The 9952-nt window shown below is 47.4% G+C and overlaps 1 protein-coding gene across 6 annotated transcripts in view; it reads right to left on the bottom strand.

The window, feature by feature from the left end:
* Positions 1 to 6880: 6880 nt before the first annotated feature.
* The window catches only part of LOC122213827 (long-chain-fatty-acid--CoA ligase ACSBG2-like), a 34465-nt gene continuing 31393 nt past the window's right edge, over positions 6881 to 9952 (bottom strand). For 5 of the 6 annotated variants that reach the window (XM_042928156.1, XM_042928155.1, XM_042928151.1 and 2 more), the window contains 3 exons: positions 9383 to 9491; positions 8968 to 9215; positions 6881 to 7121 (listed from right to left, as the gene is read on the bottom strand). In XM_042928156.1, coding sequence (XP_042784090.1) covers positions 9438 to 9491 — 54 coding nt within the window. In that variant the 3' untranslated portion in view covers positions 6881 to 7121; positions 8968 to 9215; positions 9383 to 9437. Of the gene's footprint in view, positions 7122 to 7629; positions 7698 to 8967; positions 9216 to 9382; positions 9492 to 9952 lie in introns of all 6 variants that reach the window. The other variant, XM_042928152.1, reaches the window with a different exon arrangement.

The raw sequence follows: 9952 nt of genomic DNA, 5'->3' as shown, positions 1-9952 counted from the left end.
GGTTGACGGACATTCGGATTTTCTCCCAGCGTTTGGTGCTTATGCATAATGCCGCTATGAACATTGGTATCCAAATTTTTGCGTTATCTCTCCTTGGCATCGTATATACGTGGGAGCTGAATTGGTGGGTCACATAGTAACTCTTTGTTTAACGTTGGAGGAGACTTCTAAACTTGCTTTCCAAAGTTGCGGTGCCATTTTGCATTCCCACCAGCAGAAACGGGTTCTGGTTTCTGCACGTGGTTGCCAACACTTGGCATTGGGTGGGTGGGCGTAAAGTGCTGTGACATTGTACTTCCCACTGGCACGTCCTTGATGATTAATGACATTGGGCATCTTTTCACATGTTTAGTGGCCACCTGTCTGTCTTTACAGAAATGTTCCATCAAATCCGTAAATTGAGTCATTTGCTTTTTTATTGTTGAGTTGTAAGTGTTCTTTACGTATTCTGGCCACAAGTCCTTAAACCGATACATGATTCTTTTTTTTTTAATTTTTTTTTTTGAGAGAGAGAGCAGGGGAGGGGCAGAAAGAGAGGAAGAGAGAATCCTAAGCAGGCTTTGTGCCCAATGTGGAGCCTGACATGGGGCTTGATCTCATGAGTGTGAGATCATGACCTGAGCCGAAATCAAAAGTTAGACACTTAACTGACAGAGCCAGATACCCCTAGCAGATACATGATTCTTAAATACATTTGTCTTTTTACCTGCAGAGTTGACGTTTATTTGCCAGTATCTTTTGAAGGACAAGAGTTTTTGATTTTGGTGAGGTCCGTTTTTGTCATTTCTTTTAATTTGTGGTTTGTGCTTCGGTGTCATATCTAAGAAATCATATCTCAGAAACTAATCCAAGGGCACATTTATCCCCCCTAATGTTTTGTAGTTTTGGCTTTTCCATTTAGGTGTGCGATACATTTTGATTTCGTTTTCGTGTGTAGTGTGAGGTGATGGTGTAAGTTCTCCGAAGTGTTTTGTTTGTTTTTGGCATATTCCATCATTATTTGTTGAAAAGACTGCCCTTTTCCCATTGAGTCACCTTGGCACCTTTATTAAGGATTAGTTGACCATAAGTGTGAGCTTGCATTTCAGGACTGTCTGTCTTATTGATCTCATACCACAGTTTCGGTCAGTAGCTTTGTGGTAAGCTGTTAAGACAAAAGTCCTGTATCTTGGTTCTCATATTAAAGGCAAGGATCTGGTGGATGGAGGGACAGGACAAGGAAGTCATCATGGGGGACATAAGGATTACACGGACTCTGAGCCTGCAGGCTATTTGTGACAGCATGGGAGGGCTTAAGAAAATGACAGGCTCTGAGTTCAAATTCGTATCTCAAAGCAGTTTTCAGAGAATCAGTGCTGTGGATGTTTTCGGTGATTTCTTACCTCTTCTAGCTTCAGGTTGCTGAATTATAGCGTGGCATGAATTCTCACCAGGTCTTTGTGTGAAAGTCAGGGCATTTGCTGAGTTAGAGGGACCCTGAGAATGGAAATATTTGGAATGGTGTCATTTGGGAAGAAGACTGTATGATTTTGATTTTTAAAAGATAAAAAAAGTGACTGAACTTTAATTTTTTTTTTTTTAACGTTTTTTTTTTTTTTTTTTTTTTTTTTTTTTTTTATTTATTTATTTTTGGGACAGAGAGAGACAGAGCATGAACGGGGGAGGGGCAGAGAGAGAGGGAGACACAGAATCGGAAACAGGCTCCAGGCTCCGAGCCATCAGCCCCAGAGCCTGACGCGGGGCTCGAACTCACGGGCCGCGAGATCGTGACCTGGCTGAAGTCGGACGCTTAACCGACTGTGCCACCCAGGCGCCCCTAAAAAGTGACTGAACTTTAGAATCCCACTCAGGCTCCCTTGCCAGGAAGGAAGAAACAAAAGGCAGCCCCTTCCTGCCATCTAGAGAGGCAGTAACCTTGCAATAGAAGCCAGTTTGCACGCTGGCTCCCTCCTTGCCTCCACACCGAAAAGGGAGTGAAGTCTCAAAATTACTTCAGGAGGCCACTTACAGTGCCAAGCCTTGGGATGAAAAATTGCAAACGACCTATAAGATTTGGGTAATGTAGAAACGGGCAGACGATCTGGGTCCTACATGTGGGGTTGGATTCCGAGGGTGCTACACCGGGAAAGGAGAAATGAGTTTACCCAGATAGGTGTGCGGAGTAGAGGTGGCAGCTATATTAGACTGGCTCAAGCAGCTGGGGGTTGTTCTGGTTGTAAGTGGGGTTGGTGAACTGAAAGCTGAACTCAGTGCCGGCCTTGGTGACTACAGTTGAGATGCCAGAAGGAGAGAGACCGAGCACAGGCGGGGGAGGGGCAGAGAGAGAGGGAGACACAGAATCCGAAGCAGGCTCCGGGCTCCGAGCCATCAGCCTAGAGCCCGACGTGGGGCTTGAACCCACGAACCGTGAGATCACGACCTGAGCCGAAGTCGGACGCTTGACTGACTGAGCCACCCAGACGGGCCCTAGCGTATTTTTTTTAAGTGGGAGAAAAATCAAGTTTATGTCTTTTTTAACATGCCCTTTAAATAACTTATTTTGAGGCCATACTAAGTTCCGGGAAAGTTTCCAAAACACTCTGCAAAGACCTCTCCATCCTCTGTGCAGATGCATTTCCTCCGTCACCCACTGCCCGCCCCCCGCCCCCACCAGATTGTCCGTTAGTCTTTTTCCGAGAAACCTGCAGGTGTTTCGCACAACTATTCCGAGTGTGTATCTTCTCCAGACAAGGACGCTGTCCTGCACAAGCAGCACACAAGCCTCCACATCAGCACATCACCATGTCCGCCTGCCCATCCATTCCTCGCATCCCATTCTTATTTTCTTACGTGATCCGGTACGGCCCCCCTTTCTGGTCCAGGGTCATGTGCCCTTAGCTGTCATGTCTCCTCAGACTCCTTCGGTCTCCTTCACGCCCTCTCTGTCTCTCATCCCTGGCCCGGCTTGAAGAACACGGGCCTTACCTTCTATAGAGTGAGCCCCATCTTGGGTTCGCCTGCTGTTTCCTCTTGACCAGACTGGGGCCACGCCTCTGGCACTTAAAGGAGCCACAGAGGGGCCCCATGTAACTGGCCTGTGTGGTTCACTTCCTCACAGCAGTTTGGGACCTGCAGCTCAAAACCCCAACTTTTTTCTTTGACTTGGAACAGACGATTTTCTAGGTCCCAAGGGTACGTTAAATTATATTGATCATTATGCACCATCAGAAGGGAAAGACAGTAGCAAACTCAATTTCCTACACAGCCAGTTGTTTAAAATACACCTTAGGGGCACCTGGGAGGCTCAGTTGATGAAGCATCTGACTTGGTATCAGCTCAGGTCATGATCTCACGGTTGGTGAGTTTGAGCCCCGTGTCGGGCTCTGCTCTGACTGCGTAGAGCCTGCTTGGGATTCTCTCTCTCTCCCTCTCTGTCTCTGCCCCTCCCGTGCTCATTCTCATTCTCTCTCTCTCTCTCTCTCTCTCAAAATAAATAAACATTAAAAAAAATAAAAATATACCTTAAATAAGCATATTTTTAGCCATTTAGAGCCTGCTTGCTTTGTATATCCCTTGAAACTTTATGCAACATGTGCCATATAAAAGATAAACTCCAGAGCTATAAGAGACCCCAGGCCACTGTGCCCTTTGGAGCCGTCGGACCCCAAAACTCCCTGCCCAGCTGCTGAGCAATATCACCCAGACAGATAAGCCCTCTTTCTCCTGGGGTGTGAGGGTGGCCCCTTGCCCTCCTCTGGTCCTGGGCGGTAGCCTCTGGAAACTCTCATGCTGTGAGGGACTTTCCCTGCACTGGAACCAAAGTGTTGCCCACATAAAGCTATTGTCACCTTGTGGTCATGCTCAGACCCGGTCCCTCCAACTCGCAACAGCTTTCTTGGAAGGAATGGGACAGAAAGCACGCTATGTTCCTTTTTGCGCGGTCATCAGGAGGTGACATAAACCTTGACCACCTGGTCAAGTTGGTGTCTGTCAGGCTCCCCACCTTAAATTTATCTTTCCTCCTTCTGTAATTGATCGGAATTTTGTGGGGAGGTATTATGAGATTATACCATCTTCCCCATTATCAAACCTCCAGCCACTGACCTTGGTACCCGGTGATGACCCCTGTTTGTCCATCCACCTGCATACTGATTGCCAGATGGAGATTTTCCAGTCCCACTATTCCTTCTGTGTTATTAGGGACTTTGTGTTACAATAGTTATAACCAGTTATTCTGTGGGGTATACTCTGTTATTGTCATTATTTGTTTTGATACTCAAATTGCCCCTGACGTGGCCAGCGGAACGTCCTTCAGCCTGGTTCCTCTGGCCCTTTGCCAGGCCCCACCTTTTGTGTTTTGTTTCATTTTGTTTTAGCATTTTACTTTCTGGCACAAGAAGTTCCAGGCTCTTTCTTGGCCCTGGAGTCAGACATTTCCCCAAACATCCCTGGTTCCTTTTAGCAGTAGATGGGATTTAGAAGCCAAGATCTGGGCATTCAGTGTGCTAACTGCTGCTGGGCCCTTGGAGCAGACGGAGATAGAAAACACGTATGTATGTATGTATGTATGTGCATGTATGTACACAAAACTACGTGAGTGTGTACTTACAGACCTAGTAGATACATATAACACACGTCTATAGTTCTGTATCCGTGTGTATGTATTATAAAACTATGAGTTGTGCATAACCTCCAATTCAAATATAATACCTCCTCATTCTAGCCTTTTCCTACGTTTCTTCTCTGGCAACGAGAAACTTGGCTTCCACTTTTTAAAAATCTATTTACTTATTTGTTCAGTGTATCCAGCCTCCTGACCACACTGTTCCTCTCCTCAGCCTGCCATGTCTGTGTTCCCCTCGGTTCCACACCCTTGGCCTCTAAGCCTGCCCCCTGCTCCTCCCTGTAGCTGCCACCCTGCCCCCTGCTCACATTCTCAACCACCCTGCTAACTGTCCCCTGCCCGGAAGAGAAAATGTCTCTCTTACATATTTTTATATGTAAATATGAATTCTCCCATCTCTATCACACACACATATCTTTTTTCTATAGTGACATATATATTTATATGTAGTCGATTCTTGTTATTTGTGGTAGTTACGTTTATACAGGTGCTGTGAATACTGGATTAGCAAATATTGAACCATTGCTCTTAGGAGAAATACAGAATCAGGTTCCTGACAGCCTCTGTCACAACATTTTTATGAACTGATTGCTACCTGACCTTGTTTATTTGTGTTTTCTGTTCAGGGACACCTTAGTTAATACACATTATTGATCCATTTGCATTGAACTCATGGCCAACAGCGCTAGAATTCATGTGTGAATGAAGTTTATCTGACACCTATATTTTCTCTCCCTGGGCTCATCATAGCCTTCTTGCACTCAGGAACACTAGGCAGAGTTTCAACACTAGACTTGGGGGCCACTTTCGACAGTGAAATCACCCAACAAACATGCAAAAACATGGTGCTAAACAGACCCCCAGAAGGATGTGCATTTACATTGTGAGCTCAAGCGAGAAGCCAAGGCAGTACTGTGTTTGACCTCAGCTGAGAATGTGAATGTTGGGCACTTCAGACTTTTCACTGCTCTGTGCATGTCCACAGATGACCACAAAAGTACAGGGAGCATTGATTTGGGGGTTACAGGTAAGTTTTAGTGAGTGCCAAACTTGCAAATACAGAGTCTTCAAAAGAGGAAGATTGACTACACTTACATATTAAAAAAACAGACCTACCAGATGGGTAAGGAAGCCCACCAAAAATGACTTTACCCTTATATGCATTATTATTATTATTATTATTATTATTATTGCAAGGAGAATGTCTTCATACATTTCTGATCTATTTATACTTACATATATATAGATATATAGATAGAGATAGAGATATATATTTAATGTTCATTCATTTTTGAGAGACAGAGCATGAGCGGGGAAGGGGCAGGGAGAGAGGGAGACGCAGAATCCAAAGCTGGTTCCAGGCTCCGAGTTGTCAGCACAGAGCCCGACATGGGGCTCGAACTCACGAACCGCGAGATTATGACTGAGCCCAAGTTAGATGCTTAACCAACTGAGCCACCCAGGCGCCCCTATACTTTTATATTTTAAAAAGAAAAGGGGCCCTGGGACACATGTAGGTATCTAGAACCTTAAAAGACTGGAAATTTTCTTCCTCCTGTCCTAATAGGCTGTCCTCCTTTGGCCTGGGAGGTGCCTCCCCCACTGGTCTTTCAGGGACCAACACTGTGGATTCATTGTGTCAGCTTTGATCTGCCTGTATATGGACTTGTGGATGAAAGAAGAATGAACTTTTTTTTTAAGTTTTTATTTATGTATTTTGAGAGAAAGTGTGTATGTGAGAGGGGCAGAGAGAGAGGGAGAAAGAGGATACCAAGCAGACCCCACACCATCAGCTCAGAGCCCGATGCGGGGCTCGAACTCATGAACCGTGAGCTCATGACCAGAGCTGAAACCGAGTCAGAGGTTTAACTGACTGAGCCTCCCAGGTGCCCCTGAACTTCTCTCTTCTTTAAGTTTCTGTTATTTTGGACCTTATGATAACAGCGAGACTCATCCCCAGAGATGGCATTCATCAAGAATCAGCTGTTAACCGAGACTTGTGGGTGCTTCGATGGTAACACTTTACCTGTATCGAGGGCTTTCGGGTATCAGATGCTGCACTCCGTTTGCGTTCTCTCTGTACCTTTACCTGTGATGGTGTGAGTCTTCCACAGCCACGCTGTGAGTGGCGGTGGGGGGGGGGGGAGGATTACAGAGCCCCACCCCCTCCAGACTCAGAAGGTTGAACTCACATAGCTAGTCAGAATTTGAACTCAGAACTGATTTCAGAGTCTGAACTTCTCAACAAAGGACAAAATGTTTGAATCTGGCCCCAAATCAGGACGTGGGATGCTGAAATGCTTTATTATCGGAACTTATTGGAAGAGTTTCCAGGTTGCTTCTAGGAAGATGAGTTGGCTTGGGGACCCACTTCCTCAGACGTGCGAAGGCTTTCCTCCCATCCGAGTACTAACCAGGCCTGACCCTGCGCAGCTTCTGAGATCAGATGAGATCAAGCGTGTTCAGGGTGGTATGGCCATAGACTTGTGAAGGTTTTTCTTTCTGATGCCTCAGCCCTCTGGGGAGAAAAAACTCGAATTGGAACCCACAAGATGAGAAGTTCTTTTTGTTTTTTTATTTTTTTTAATGTTTATTTATTTTGGGGAGACAGAGAGACAGAGTGGGGGAGGGGCAGAGAGAGAGGGAGACACAGGATCCGAAGCAGGCTCCAGGCTCCGAGCTGTCAGCACAGAGCCTGACGTGGGGCTCGAACCCATGAAGCACAGGATCACGGCCTGGGCTGACATTGAACACTCAACCAACTGAGCCACGCAGGTGCCCCGAGAGGTTTTTTATAGACTTCCCCATAAGCTTCCCTGGGATCATGCCTTGAAGGTTCACAGGAATTCAGAGATCTATGATTATCCAATATATTCCTTCAAAAGGCATGGCAGGTCCCTGAGGGGGCACCTCTTCAACAGACTGACCCATGGGGAATCTGGGCTTCTTAAAAACAGGAGAAAAAGCCCCTACTCAGAGGGATCTTCCTGTTGGAAGCTGGAGGGAGAGGAAGGATAAGTTATTACCTGGAGAGACTTGAAATCTGTGTGTTCATTCTCTGAGATCCCACAGTTACCATAGGATGAAAATATTCCTGAATGAATGTATTAGTTTATAAGTTAGAAAAACAATTGAATCCCTCTCCAGTGAACTCTAGAGCAGTGCTGTCCATGAGAAATATCATGTAAGCCACCTATGTAATTAAAAATCTTCAGAGCACCCTGGTGGCTCAGTCGGTTAAGCATCCGACTTCAGCTCAGGTCATGATCTCATGCTTCATGAGTTCGAGCCCCACGTCGGGCTCTAGTGCTGACAAGCTCAGAGCCTGGAGCCTGCTTTGGATTCTGTGTCTCTCTCTCTCTCTCTCTGCCCCTCCCCCACTCATGCTCTGTGTCTTAAAAATAAACATTAAAAAAAATTTTTTTTAATTTTTTTTCTGGTAGCCACATGTAAAAACGTAATAGGTGAAACTAACTGAAGTAATATATTTTTGTCACCCAGTATGTCTAAAATAGTATCACTTCAACATGTAGTCAATATTTTAAAATATTAATGAGGTATTTTGTAGTCTCTATTTTATACCCAGCTGTCAAATCCAGTCTATGTTTGGACTTATGGCACGTCTCAATTTGAATGGCTGCCATCTTGGTCAGCACAGGTGTAAAGGGTCCATCTCCCACCCCCATGTCAGTGTCAGGTGGTCTTTCACCCAACTGCAAAGTGCAATTGGAAGTCTTGCAAAAGATGCGGAATGATACACATGATTTGTTTAGCTGCTGGCCTCGCCCATGAGACTTTGGCAGATGAAGGTGTGGAAGAGTGAGGCCAGTCAACAATGAAGAAAAGGTGTGATGGGCCGAATTATGCCTGCCTCCCCCCATCCCCCGCCCCGTCCTGATTCATCTGTGGAAGCCCTAACCCCCCAGGACCTCAGAATGTGACTGTATTTGAGGATAGAGTCTTTACACAGGTGAGCAAGCTAAAATGAGGTCATTAGGGTGGGCCCCGATCCAGGATGACCAGTGTCCTTGTGAAAAAGGGAAATGTGGACACAGAGACGAGATGAGCCTCAGAACAAGCCAACCCAGCCGGTACCTTGCAGGGTTCTTGGCTGCAGAAGCCCCGGCAGGCTGCTACAGGTGAGCTGGCTGGGGGCATCAGCAGGCGATGATTTGAACATGAAAAGTTTACCAGTGGCTTTTAGGACAACTGAGAATTTGTTGTGCCGTCCGTCTGCTCTTGCATCTAGCTGGGTTCCCACAAACCTATCAGGGACCCTTGGTGTTATGGGAGCTCCCGTGGATGAGACTTGGGGAGAGGACAGGGGTTGGTAGGTGGGAGTTTTTCAAGACCCCATCCCTTACCATCTGCGATGGGCCAACATGCATCATTCCTTGGGCTCCTGGCAAGTAGCAGTCTCCCCCCACGAACGTTCCTAACAAAAGGCCTCCTCCACATGAGCTATGAAACATTTGAGCATTTTAACAGCAAAACCTGGTCCTGGATGGGAAGATTGCTCCGCTCCTTCTCTGAGATGAGTAGAAAAGGCAGGAGGAACAGCTAACAGCCTTGGCAGCCAGCCAAGAAGGAGTGTGCACGGCTCGCCATGACCCTGGTAGAGAAAGCATGAGTTGAGGCCAGAGCCAGGGCCCCTGGGAGCCGTGCGTGTGTGCGCGCGCGTGTGGCCTCTGCAGCCCCGCCCACAGCCCCGCCCACAGCCCCGCCTGCCACACAGGGGAGACCACCTCCATTGGCCCAGCCCAGCCAAGCCAGTCTCACCTTTGGGACAGCCGAGAGCTGCTCCGCCAGAGAGGTCAGTAGTAGAAGCTTTCAATTAGCCTTTTGTATTTCTGGGCCACAAAATGTCTCCTAACCTTTGTCGTCGGACCTGTCGAGAAAGGAGAAACCAGTTCCAATGTGGGGATGAAATAAAAGCCCACATGTCCTGGGGGGGGGGGGGCAGCAGGGTCCCCGTGTTGGGGGCTGGCTCTCCCATCGACTTCCTGGGTGTGTTCCCTCCACCTTCAGTGCGGGGAGTGATGAACTCTCCCTCGCCTTGGGCTGCAGTGAGGACTCTGTGGGCTGGCAGGTGCACAGCACGCTGAGCTCTGTGCCTAATGTGGACGGCGAACCCAGCAAAGGGGGTGCACCGCCCCCCTCATCTTCCAGGTGAGGAAACCGTCTCAGGGCCGGTAGCTCTGAGGTGGCCCAGCATGTGCCCGGCGGGGGCAAGGCATGAATTCGGGAGTGGTCTGATGCACGGCCCAGGCTGCTCGTAGGCTCTGGGTCACTGTGGGGTTCAGGCTTCCCCAGCCGTGTCCTGAGCAGCCCCATGAGGGCTGCATTTTC

This window comes from Panthera leo, chromosome A2 (assembly GCF_018350215.1).
Source record: "Panthera leo isolate Ple1 chromosome A2, P.leo_Ple1_pat1.1, whole genome shotgun sequence".
In the NCBI taxonomy this organism is placed as follows: domain Eukaryota; kingdom Metazoa; phylum Chordata; class Mammalia; order Carnivora; family Felidae; genus Panthera; species Panthera leo.
The sequence above is the reverse complement of the archived record's forward strand: the minus strand, read 5'-3'. Positions and strand labels throughout refer to the sequence as shown.